The sequence below is a fragment of the Marmota monax genome, unplaced genomic scaffold (assembly GCF_021218885.2).
Source record: "Marmota monax isolate L192 unplaced genomic scaffold, Marmota_monax_Labrador192_F-V1.1 WCK01_AAM20220418_F8-fsc00072, whole genome shotgun sequence".
In the NCBI taxonomy this organism is placed as follows: Eukaryota; Metazoa; Chordata; class Mammalia; order Rodentia; family Sciuridae; genus Marmota; species Marmota monax.
The window spans coordinates 3008091-3021673 of NW_026692356.1; the positions used below are offsets into that span (position 1 = coordinate 3008091).

Below are 13583 nucleotides of genomic sequence, written 5' to 3' on the forward strand. Positions count from 1 at the left end.
TAGCCAAGGGAGGGACATAGCCCGCAGTATTCCTTCAACTCTAGCTGACAAAAAACAAAAACAACTTTGGTCCCCAGGAAAGTACCCCATGAGTGTTCTATAGACCTCATTGTAGTGGATTTGTCTGAAGACATAGCTTTGTTCTGTCCCTGAGCTTAAGGGGCTCAAGGTCTGGGAGACAGGCTAATCAGAAAATGACAATGAAGTTTATGCACTTGACAATGGAATCAAGGCAAGATTACAGAGCTCTGCTTATAGGAATCAGGAAGGCCACCCAAAGAAGAGGACTCCCTGAGACCAGACTTGGAGAACACACAGAATGTCATGCATTGTATAATGAGGTGAGGGGTGTGTCAGCAGAGATTTTCTAAGTACAAGGAACCAGACATGCAAAGGTCTAGAGACTTGAGAGAACCCAGTGTGGTCAGGGAAGAGAAATTCAGTAAGTAACGTCAGGCTTGGGATGCATGGCAAAAAATAATAATAAAAATTTTAAAAATCCATGCATTCTTATACTGGGTGCTATGTGAAATGATTTATGTATATGACATGATTTAATCTTTAAAGATTTTCTAGAAAGAGGCATTATTATGCCCATTTTATATGAGGACAGCAAGCTAAGGTAGGTTCATAGACTCAAGCAAGACCCCCTATCAGGGGATGGGGAACAGTGGGCTCCATTCTCCACGGAACAGGCATTTAGTATGTGCTAGGATTCAGGACCAGTTTTGCCCAACTCAAACCCATTCCTACTGGTGAGGCTCAGCTGTTTCTTCCCTGGGTAGCAGGGTGGGAGACATGGGAGAGACAGCTGCGGCCAGCCTCGTCCAAGTGGAAAAACCTCTTGCTCCAGCTCTGGCCCCAGACCTCCTGTTCGACCCTCGCTGCACTTGCCTCACCTCTGGCTGACGAGCCTGTCTGGGGCACATGCTTTCTCTTCTGTTGGGCTCCTGGCACACGGGAGATTGCTCTTTTGACTTTGGGTGGAGCAAAGAACCGCTGCCAAGTCAAATAGTCATTGGAATCCCAGGTTGTTCCTCCAGACAGTCCTCAGAAGAACTGCCCTGCTGTCACTTCCGAGATTGGGTGTGTCAGCAGCTCTGGGTGTCATCCAGCCTGGTCCTGTTGAATCCCTTAGGAAACCACTCTGTGTGGGTGTGACTCCCCCAGCCACCTCCTCACACTGCTCTGATGCTCAAGGGTTTTTTTAAAGGATGCTGAAGCAAGTTGCATTCCCAGCCTGTTTACCAAAGGGCCAAAGAAGGCAGTGGAGGACCTGGGTTGAGGCCCCGCAAAGCCCCTGAATCACAGTGAAGGAATCTTGGCCTCTGCTATCTACAGCCTCTAGACGTTCTACCACTGTAAGTTCTAGAAAGCTTACCTTTCCATTGTTGTTGGGGGAAGCATTTTAGAAACAGTTGACTAGTCACGTGGGAAAGAGCTGTTTCATTAATTTCCATTTGGATGTTTGAAATAGAAGAGGCTATTGAGATGGAGTCCAAAGGATCCTTGACAAGGATTGGCAAAACCCTGAGCTCTAGCCTGGCCTCCCAGGGAGCTAATATCACATCAGTGGGTCAACACAATGTAGAAAGATGGAGGTGTGGATGGAGGATTCTTGGGAGGCTCTGGTACCAGGAGTTTTTCTGTCCCTTTGCTTTCCCTTCATTCTTTGGCTGTAGACCATCTTCCCTCCAAACCCATCCAGCTGTCAGCTGCTGCATTACCTCCCCCTGAGTCAGGGTTCAGCTATTTTCTCCCTCCCTACAAAGGGCCAAATGGTAAGTGTCTTAGGCTATGAACCAACAGTTTCTATCCCATGTACCCACCCTTGTGCACTAAAATTGCTACTGATGATATGGAAACATCCAAGTGTTGTTGTGTTCTAATAAAACTTTATTCATAAAAAGAGGTGATGGGCCAGATTTGGCCACAGGCTATAGTTTGCTGATCACCACTCTAGAATTTCTTTTTTTCCTTTTTGAATCCCAAGAGCAGGAATGAAGTGTTAAAAAGGCAAGCTATCTGTCTTTGTTGTTGCTTTTGGACTGCCCTTCCCTTATTTTTTACATTTCAGAAAGCACACTTTGTCTTGTCTTTGTAGGTGGTTATTTAAATTAAAAGCAGCTGTGAAGACAAGAACCTTCTCCGAATTTTCCTGCTGCCATGAAGCAATTTCTAAATATACTTTTTGTAAACCTAGATGCAAAGTTTACAGGTATATTGCAGAATAATTCAGGAAAACCTTCTGCACCATATAGTTCCCAGGAACAGAAAAATGCTTCTTGCTGTAATGAATATATAGGAGTCATAATAGTTTAGAAATGACTGGGGTGATTGTAGATAATGTGAAGACATATCCTTAACCTTTCAAGATCTTGATTGTGAGGCTTTCTTACAGCATCTGAACTTCCTGGGGAAACCACAAATCAAATAGAAAACTTTCAGGAGAAGCGCCAAGTGAGGAAGTCATGATAATCTGTCCTGTCTTTGAAGACAGGTGACCAAAAAGCCACATTAAGATTACTCAGCCCCAAGGATGCTTCCCATAGCCTGTCCCTCAGCCTGTGGGCATGAGGATAGAGGAGAAATGACAACTAATGATTCATGAACCTGCAGGTCATAGTGGTAAAGAGGAACTACTGTATGCTCCCTCCTTTGAGTGCTTCAGTGTAAGAAGTGTGCAAATCAGTGTTTGGAAAATAGTCATGACAAAGCATCAAGGGGAAAAAACTTGGAACATTTAGTAGTGGCATCATTCCAATTTTGTTTAAAATCCTTAGCTATGCCCATAGAAGCAAACTAGGAAACATTCAAATGTCAACAGAGGCTATCTTTCTGCAATAGAACTACAGATGGTTTTAATTTTTCTTTTTTTTATCTTTAAAAAAGTTTTTCTATTTATCAGCATGTTGCTTTTATAGCTTTAAAATGTGTTATTTTTAAAAGATGAGGAATAGATATTCCAGCCTAACTTTTGTCTTGTTGAAAGTAAAAGAGGCGGCTCCCTTGTGGCAGTCTTTCCATCTGCCCCGCAGCAGGTGTCCTGTCACCACGTGGAAACTTCCAGAGACACACTGTGCCTGAGGAGAACCAGGAGAACGTTGGAGGTGCTTCAGCATCTGGCATCTGGCAGCCAAATGATTTCTCCACTTCAGCCATTGGAAGTGGTGGGATGGGGTGGAGGAAGGGCCTGTGTGGCAGGAATCTGTGGCTTGGGGGCTGCCCTATAGGACTGTTTTCCTTCGGCCTTCTTCAAAGAAAGTGCAGTAGAACCTGTCTCAGCCTAGTCTGGCCTTTCCTCTCCTCATTTTAATTTACCAAAAAAATACCACAAAGATAAATGAGCATATAGCATTTTTTTTAAACACAGCAGTTTTTAAGAGATTGATTTCATTTGGAAAGCATTCCAGAGAAAGGGAAGTTTCTTAAAGAAACACACATATTTGAAAGCATAGCTTTCCTCTAGAAGTTCTTGCATTTTTAATCAGAAAGATGGAATTCTTTTTTGGGGTGATGGCCAGGATTCAGGAGGCCTCCTTTACATACCTTTGGCTGTGGCTCCATTATTTTAGGCATTGCCTAAATTCCTATTGGCCTACTTCCTGGAGACAGAGTCCTCTTTGCTACTGAGATAGAGACCTTCAGCTTCATAAGGAAGCCTGGGTCATGGTTGGCACCATTGGTAATATTGGACAATTATGAGTTATTCTGATGGCTTTTTGCTCCTACTCATGCTAAAGAGAGGTTGCACGGATCACAGGATGACATTCACTAAGGAACTCAGTCATCCCATCCATTCTTCCCACACTTAGCTCACAATTACTGATTTCCATTCTCAATGATACCCCCCACCTGTGTGCACACATCCACACATGTCAAGGCATTCCTCTCTTCTCTCTTGAGTTGTTCAGGTGATCATAGTGATCATCAGGTTGCTCTTGGCTGGTTAGTGCTGCTGGAGGCGAGGTTTCTCCTGCTGTACTACTTTCTCTAGAGTAGGGAATGGCTGGCCCTGGGGCCCAGGGGATGCCTACAAAGAGTATCAGTATCTTAGCAAGAGCTCTGTTCACAAGTACTCTCTCCAGCCTCACCATTCCACTGTTTGTGTTTAAGATGTAGCTTTTAAAGAATGTCATAAAACATGCCTTCAATTTCTCTTGGATGTTATATTCCAGAAACACTATTGGATTCTATCCAAGGAGTCAAGTAAAAACCTCTTGTTTTAGTAGATTTTGCTTATCCTCCTTTACCCTGTTCTTGATTTAAGAATCTGCCATGGGGCTGGGGCTATCGCTCAGCAGTAGAGCACTTGCCCAGCACAGCGAGGCCCTGGGTTCGATCCTCAGCACCACATAAAAATAAATAAGTAAAATAAAGGTATTGTGTCCAACTACAGATAAAAAAAAATTTAAAAAGAATCTGCCATAACTTATAGAAAGACCAATACAATGAGAGTGGATACAAAGTGCTTATCCTAGTCACTTGGGGATATTGAATCCTAAGGTATAGAGATACCTCTGCATACACAATAGAAATAATGATTTGTCCCAAGAGTTTCCTGTACCCTGCTTCTCTTTTAAAGGGGTCTCATTTTGGCCAGAGGAGGGCAGTGTTGCACATGTGGTCTCCCCTATAATGGTAACAGGAGCCCAAAGCTCTTGATTAAATGGCAGGTATTTTAAGAAAATGTCACTTGGCTCAGATTTTTATCATACACCTCTAACAGCCAGGGAAACAAAACTACAAAGACCAACATGAACTGGGTTGTAAGGGGTTTGTGATCCATCAAGGGTGTGGAGACCTCTGCCCCCAGCATAAATAAATGTAGGGTGCTACATAGACCCCACAGGGGGATGCGCTACATACAGTGGGGGACACCGTAGGAGGCATGGCAAAGTGGGCCTACAGACTGCTTCTAAGATTGCCAGACAGGACTGGGGTGGGGGAACTAGCACGCCAGGCAAAAGAAAGACTGTGGCAGAGGCCCCCAAAATATGCAGAAGGGAACAACCAGGAGCCTTTTTGCTTTTGTGAATACAGTGTGTGAAACAGAAAGAGGAACAATAAGACTAGAGCTGTAGGCCACGTGCAATCACAAAAATTAGGACTTTTAAGAGACTTTATTCTGTAATAGTGACCGACAGAGGATGGTTTGGAATACTTTTCAGATCAAACTCATTCAGTCCTCCAAAACCATGATTATCCCATGGTACACACAAGGACACAAGGGTTGCCAGTGAAGTTCCCTGAGGAGACTGAGGGTGCAGGAGGAGATTGAGTGTGCAGGAAGCTTTCAGAGAATGTCCCCGGGATTAAAGGACACACCTGGGGAGGGATGGCAGGAGAGGAAGCAGGACTGGGCAGAAGGAGAGGCCATCCTGCAATGTCAACTTCAGTAAGGGCCAGCTTACCCCATGGGACGCTCTGAGGCTGAGATAGCCCTTCAGATGTTCCAAGTTTGAATGAGCAGCTCTGGTTTTCCTGCCTTGGGTTAGCTGGTCATTGGATACAGGAAGCGGGTGTGATCTTGGGCGAATCTCTTGAGTCAGGGGCAGGTTCTGGAAAGAGACTCAGCTGAGGGATGAGTATAAGAAACTGGGGGAACAAATCTTTCTGTCCCAAAGGCCATGTGGCTGATGCAGCACAGAGTGTACTACCCTGGGCTTAAGAAGTTTGTCCTGTTCTTTGCAGCGACACATGCCTATAATCCCAGTGACTCTGCAGGCTGGGACAGGAGGATCACAAGTTTGAGGCCAGCCTTAGCACTTAGGGAGCTGTTTCAAAATTTTTAAAAAGGGGGTGGGAATGTAGCTGATTCAATTCGCAGCCCCCTGGCCCCCTCCCAAAAAGCTGTCTGCCCGAGGCCACACCACTCAGAAGCAGTAGAGGCAGGCCTGAAACCACAGCAGCCTGACCCAGTCCACACTTTTCGGGGGGCGGGGGTAACCGGGGACTGAACTCAGGGGGACTTGCCCACTGAGCCACATCCCCAGCCCTATTTTGTATTTTATTTAGAGACAGGGTCTTACTGAGTTGCTTAGTGCTTTGCTTTTGCTGAAGCTGGCTTTGAACTCACAAACCTTTGGTCTCAGCCTACCGAGCTGCTAGGATTACAGGTGTGCACCACCGTGCCCAGCCCAGTTTACACTTTTAACCTCATACCATATTGCAAGGTAGGTGGTGGGGCCTGAAGAATACAGTGCTCCCTCAATATCCACAGAGGATCCATTCCAGGACCCTCCACCTTGGATACCCAAATCTGCAAATGTGCAAGTCCCTTGCATAAAAAGGCAGTCTCCTGCATACTTTCACCATCTCTAGGTTACTCATAATACCTAATACAATGTGAATGCCATTTAAATAGTTGTTCTACTATATTGCTCTGGGAATAATGATAAAAGTCAACACATGTGCGGCACAGGTGCAAACCATCATAGGCCCAACTCCATGGTACACAAACAAGACACAAGGCAAACACTCAGAGTGTTGGAGAGAGAGGTACAGCTGGGTGTGCCTACACATCACCTGTGTGTGTTTAAGGTAGCACTCAGCATGCAGCAAATTCAAGTTTTGCTTTTCGAAACTTTCTGAATTTTTTTCCTGCAGCATGTTCTTGAACTGTGGTTGATTGCAGCAGAGATGAGGAACCCACAGATACAGAACCTGCAGATAAGAAGGACTCCCTAATTCTGATCAAAGTCAAGGCTTAAGGCTTTGAGATTATAGCTCTTGATGATGTAGAACAGGTGGAGAAGAAGCTAGAGGTGAGAAAACCTGTGTGTGTGTAACATTAGTATATAGCATAAAATTCAAAAAGTACAAGAGTACACAGTGAAAATAAATCTCCTTCCTGTCCCTACTCCTCCCTGGATACAGTTTCTTATATATTCTCTCAAGGACAGTGCATATTTAAGCATAGATACATATGGATATCAGACTTATACTCTTGGTATCACATCATCTACACTGTTCTGCACCAGGCTTTTTATATAAACACCAAAACTTAACACACTGCCACCAAGCATGCAGAAGGAGCTGCCTTATTCTTTGAAAGAGTCAAACTTTTCCATTACATAAAGGTTTACTATAATTTGAGCTAGACCTCTCTGAGTGGGCATGTTAGATTACTTTTAAATAACACTGTAATGTTTGTACATGTGACAGTTTGCAAATGTGTCTTTTTCAGCTGCTTAAATGACAGTTATATTTTCTTTCCTGTGAACTATCCAAATTCTTTCTGAGCTTTCCTGTTTAGGGCTTTGGTCTTTTGAGTCCCAGGAGAACTTTCCTTTTTGCTCTGATACTATTTAGAATCTCTCTTTAAACCCAAATTCTTCAAGGAAGCCAAATACAGAAAGCAAAGGCAAGATTTTGTATTTTAGGTCAGGACAGGACTCACCCCGTGGAGGGCAAGATCACCGTCAAAGCCATCACCCAGTTTGTTCTCATGATAGGGTGGGGTGATCGGGGCTGTGCTGTTTGCTAGGCTCTTAGCAGCACCCGGGAAAACTCGAGACTCACCTGCCTCTCCCTCCACGGTCTTTTTGTCCCCAGCTCATGTGCTCCTCGGTGCAGAAGGCGCTGTTTGAGGAGGAAGACCATGTCAAGAAGCTGCAGCAGAAGGTGGCCACGCTGGAGAAGCGGAACAGGCAGCTCCGCGAGCGGGTGAAGAAGGTCAAGAGGTCTTTGCGGCAGGCGAGGAAGAACGGCCGCCACCTGGAGCTGGTGAACCAGAAACTCAGCGAGAAGCTGGCGGCAGTGGCGGGCACGCTGCCGCACATCAACGCCCTGGGGCGGGAGCCCGCGAGCGCCCCCTACCTGCGGGGATAGCGGGGCGCAGAGCGCTGTGGGGGCCCTGCCTTTCTCGGTGGGAATTAGGGATGACGCGGCTTTTCTACGTGCACCTATTTCAAACCTTGTAGGAGATGTTCTGTTATGCATTCGGTAGAGTCTAACTGTATAAAGCGTCCATTCTTGCTTTCCCCTGGGGTGCTGGCCCTAACATGAGATCCCATGTGCTGGCGTGACCCCAAATACGGTGTCTGAAGTCCAGAGGCAGCAGGATCCCCGGGGGCTGTGTGCTTCCCCAGAATATGACCTCAGCTTCTTGGGTGGGGGCAGTCTGGAAAGTGCCCGGTGTGGGGAGAAAACATTTTAAAATCTCAGTGTAGAAAGCATCAAGTGGGTTCAGTCTTTATTTCAGAAGAGAGTCAGCTTCTAGGTCCAGGACAAGCATGAGTCCCAAGGAGGGATCTAAAGCAAGTCCTGGAAGCTTCTGGTGCCCCCTTGTCCCGATCTATGGAAGTAGGATGCCTAATTGCAAATGTGCAGGGCATCCCTGCTCCGGGCAGCATTCTACTGGCAGCTGAGGCAGCTTATTAGTTAATGAGCTCATCACAGGTCAGGGAATTGAGTCCAGAGTGGGGTAGCAGGCTATTAAACAAGATGAACTATACCTGATACCCAACACCAAGCTCCGCGGGATTGACGATAATACCAACAGATTACTTGACTCCAGAGGGCAATTGCCTTTATGGGCCCACCATGTTCCATCAGCCTGCACTCCCAAATTGGAATTTGGCTTGGCCACTGAATTTCCAACCTCTTGTTTGCTCAGTAATTGCTTCTAATGTCTCTGAGTTTCAAGTGAGCTGCCCCAATACACTGTGAACTGTTCTGCAAAGACACCCCTTCACCTATTGAGATCGGGCAACCTTACCTCATTCCCAAACAGGCTCTCAAAGGGCTTTCTGCAGGCATTCCAACTTCTGCTTCTTTCTGAAAATTTACCCCCCCCCCCAACAACAACAACAACAAGGGAGAGGCATGTCTATGCCCTGGTAAAAATAGTTGCACATTAGTGCACTTATTTTTATACTAGTTCCTTAAACAATCAAAGCACTTCTTTGGAAAGAAAACTTTTAAAGCAATACAAGAAGAAAAAAAGAGCATTCACTAATCACTTAAGCACATTTGATCAAACCCCAGCTGTGTTATTAAGTCAGCTGAATGATCAGCTCTTGTTTATCTTCCAGTTGTGGCCTTGCAAACCAAGTGCCCTTCCCTGCTGTTTTACCAAAAGAAGCTGTGGGCCAATATCAGGGTCTGCCATCCAGAGACCACCCTGGGCACTCTGGGGCTCCTGATGCCACCCTCTCCATTAGAAATGGCAATCACTCTTAGAGTTCCGCTTTTCTACTGTTAGGAAAAAGTCAAGTGCTTCTTGCTATAGCAGCTAGTCTAGGAATGTGTACCTTGTGTCACTTAAGTCTTGGTGTCAGGATGCTGCCCCAGGGGGAGATAGGATGGGTGCTTTTGCCCAGGGGCACTCAACTGCCAAGCTTCTGCCACCAATTTGTTGTTGTATTCTTCTTATTATGCTACAACACAGGATGCATTTTCTAGTTTATTCAACCTGGGGATATTTCATTAAAGCAGTTTTGCTCCTACTCAAGGGAATGGTAAGCCTAGAGGTGACTTACAGCCAGGGCTTAGAGAACTGTGGAGCTGGATCCCTACAGATGCCTTATGTTCTGCTTTTCCAATAAATAATGAGCAGTGATTTAAACCACAATAATGAGGCAATGAGTGTTTCTTTGGGGCCAGGGAAATTTCAGGATTTCCAGCTTTGGCCTGGAAAAGTGATTTCTGTCCTCTGGGGCAAGTGCCTGCGAATAACACCTGGGGCACTCTGGAGACTGAGTTCAAGCCTGCTGTACTGTCTCCATCTGGACACAGCCTAACCCTGTCTCTCCCTGGGTTCCCATCTCTCAATCCACCTGCAGAAAAGCAGTGTATCATGCTTGCTCCTCACGGGGACAAACAGTGTCATTAATCAGTGTCTTCAGAAACATACTGCAGTCCCTTGCCAAAGGAGACTCCCCAGGTCCCTGATACCTTCTCCCCGGTCATCTCACCAGTTCTTGCCACCTGTGAATTATACTAGTAGGAATTCTTTTATGCTTTATGAAATGCCAACTGCAAGAATACTCAGAACTTGACACACTTTAGCTAGCCTGTCTTAGCACCTTCTCTGAGATGCAGGCCATGTTTAGTTTCCTTTTTTAGGCACCTGGAGGCCAAGTGACTTCTCCAAGATCACACTGTAAGAAAGAGGCAGGTAAAATCTCAAATCTTTCAACCCAGGAGTCACATGCTGACCGTCTGTGGACCACAGCTAGCATGAGATGAGCTTTCTTGGGCCTCTACTGTGTGTGGGAACATGAGTGTCTTTGGAGGGATGAGTGTGCAGCTGCTAATAATGAGGCCTACATTTAAAAAAAGGATTTTTTTTAAACAAAAACATTGCCCATTTCTGATACCTGCCTGGTAGCAGAAATTACAAGGAGCCTCACTTTTGTGGTGGCAGGCACGTCTGTCTTGCATTGGGAAGAGAGAACATGTGCGTGGTGACACAAGCATATAATCCCAGGTACTCAGGAGGCTGAGGCAGGAGAATTGCAAGTTCAAGGACAGCCTAGGCAACTTATCAAGACCCTGTCTCAAAAACTAGAAATTAAAAATAAAGGTCTGGGTGTATAACTCAGTGATAGACCACTTGCCTAGTATGTGTGAGGCCGCAAATTCAATCCCCAGTACCAAAAAATAAAAAGAAAGAAAGAAAAAGAGAAAATCACAAGGACTTTGCATCAAAGTCAACTCAATAGCAATTCATATTCTATTAAGTTTTTAAAAAATCAAGTACCCACCATGCATTGGGTTCTTTCATACCAATTATCTTAATAAAATAGAGATCCCACACTGGGAAATGAAATTGACCAAATTATGTTATATATATATATATATATATATATATATATATATATATATATATATATATATGCATGAATATGTAACAACAAATCTCACTACTAAGGATAATTATAATCAATTTAAAAAACAAGGATTCCAACCCTGTTCACCAAGAGAAATCTGAGGCTTGGAGAAATTAAGAAAACTGCCCAAGGTTCACAGGTATACAGGTGGCTAGGCTAGGACTCCGTTCCACCTTCATTTCTCTCTGTACCTGCTCATCTATAAAGTGGGGTAATCATCACTCCTAGCCCAAAGGCTGAGAGGAGGATTGAGAGAGATGATGATGTGAAACCTGTAGCACAGTGCCTGACACTCTGAAGCCTTCAACAGATGTTATTTAGATAATTGTTATTATTAACATATACCAGAAAGACACAATGTGTGTCAGAATAAGAGTATCTGGTAGGATTCCATATAATTTTCTTGTCAATCTTTACCTGAGTCTTGGTTTCTTTTGTATTCATCAGAGTTTTTTCTTTTTTTCATTTTCTTTATGCCTGAGCCACCTCTTTTTCTTTCACACACAGTAGTGAGTTGCCCTTCCAAATCTTCCAAGACAATAGAGCCCATTAGAAATATGTTCCCTTGACTCCCTGTCCTGATCACACTTGTCTGTTTTGATTTCTTCTCCTCTCCTCCCCACCATGTCAAAGAAAGCACGTCCCACTGACCACATACATCCAGGTCAAAAGAAGGACCTGTATGGGCTGGGGATGTGGCTCAAGCGGTAGCGCGCTTGCCTGGCATGCATGCGGCCCGGGTTCGATCCTCAGCACCACATACAAACAAAGATGTCGTGTCTGCCGATAACTAAAAAATAAATATTAAAAAATTCTCTCTCTCTCCCTCCCCCCAACCTCCCTCTCTCTTAAAAAAAAAAAGAAATTAAAAAAAAAAAGAAATGCAGCCTATTAAAAAAAAAAAAAAGAAGGACCTGTATTTGTCATGAGTTTGTATTGTTCTCCTCAAAACTTGGGGCTTTGGTTTGAATGTGTCCCGTAAAATTTAATGGGTTGGAAATATTTCTCAAATTCCAATGTTGATGGTATTTGGAGTTGGAGCCTTTGGGAGGTAATAAGGGTTTGGACGGTCATGATAGTGGGGACCCTGTGATGGCATTAGTGGCTTTATGAGAAGCAGAAGATGTAGGCTAGAAGCCTTACCTCCTGCCCTGTTGTGATGACCACGAGGCCTTAGCCAGATGCTGAGCAGATGCACCATGCTCTGGGGCTTCCTAGCATCTGGAACTGTGAGCCACAAAAACTTCTATTCTTTATAAATTACTTAATCTTGGGTATGTTGTCATACCCAAGAAACAGAAAATGAATGAAGAACACCTGGCTCCAGTATTCCCTTATTTTTATTATAATATTTTTTCTTTTTAGGGACTCCTTTTCTTATCCTCCGGCCATTTTTAGAGATACTTATCCCAAGAGAAAGTCCAGAAACACACGGGCCACAAGAGCAGTCACCCATGCCCTGACTCCCTGGGACATCATCTTGGCTCTGACCTTTAATCTATGAAGGACATTTAAAGGCGTCACCTACAATTACTGAAGTCCATCTTCTCACTTCCCAGTGTGCTCCTGAGCCTGGTGGAACCCACTGTTAGTTCTGCTGCTGCTCTCAAGGGCTCAGATTGCCAAAGCCATTTTCTCCCTGATCTTATCAAACTAAATGAATCGAAGCATTTGACCTGATTCACCACTTGTTACTGAAGCCCTCTTATTTCCTCTTTTACATTTCTACTCACCTCTCCCATCCAATTCTTAAATTTTCCAATTATAATAACAACAAAAACACCAATAATAAAATGTTTATGTGATAATATTAGAAGTTGAGACCAGTGGTCCCCAATAAACTTTGAATTTTTACTTAGTTTAATTTTCAGCAGCTTAAATTTATGCAATCACATAAGGCTAATGGCAATCATATTTGATATAATCTATCAAAGCAGATCTAGAAAATGCCTTAGTATTTTGGAAAAAAGTTGCTTCCTAGTATCTACTCTCTGTTCGTTTTTACTAACAAAACCCCTATGGGGCTGGGGTTGTGGCACAGTGGCAGAGTGCTTGCCTAGCATGTGTGAGGCACTGGGTTTGGTCCTCTGCACCATATATAAATAAATAAACAAACAAACAAACAATAAATTAATTAATTAAATAAGGGCATTGTTTCTATCTACAACTAAAAAAAATTAAAAAAAAAAAAAACCTACAGTGTCATGGGTGACAATGTGCCCTATTATAGAGCAAGTTTCCCAGCCTACATTTTTGGGCCTTTCACTGGTTGATCAATAGATGTAAGGAGACTCACTGGGTAGACAGAGCTTCCAGGCAAACCCTCTAAAATGTGCTTATGTAGCTGTCCTTCCCTTCTTTCCTGGAATTTGTATGTGATGGCTAGAGCACTAACAGGCACATTGTGACATGAAGCAACTTGTGAGCAGGAACCATATACTACATATGATAAAGAAGAAAGATAAAGGAGCTAGGTCCTCGATAACAATGTGGAGCTACCTGACCATCCTTGAAATGCTTACCTCCAGGCTGTAGGATCTATGAGCCAAAAATCTCTGTCCTAAAATCATTGTTATTTCAGGTGGTGTCATTAGTGATTCATTAATTAGTATCAGAAATGGTTGCAAATAACAATTAGTATCTATAATGGGTTCTGTAACTTGATAGGCTTAGAAACATGGAACGCTAAAAGTTCATGGCACACAAGGGCGAAACATTTATATAAATTGCCCCCTGGGTTTCCTG

At 44.0% G+C, this 13583-nt stretch overlaps 1 protein-coding gene across 1 annotated transcript in view; it reads left to right on the forward strand.

Annotated features, from left to right (window-relative positions):
• The window catches only part of Ccdc3 (coiled-coil domain containing 3), a 102487-nt gene extending 92907 nt beyond the window's left edge, over positions 1-9580 (forward strand). Inside the window, exon 3 of the mRNA XM_046442310.2 lies at positions 7558-9580. Coding sequence (XP_046298266.1) covers positions 7558-7833 — 276 coding nt within the window. The 3' untranslated portion in view covers positions 7834-9580. The remainder of the gene's footprint in view (positions 1-7557) is intronic.
• The last annotated feature ends 4003 nt before the right edge of the window (positions 9581-13583 follow it).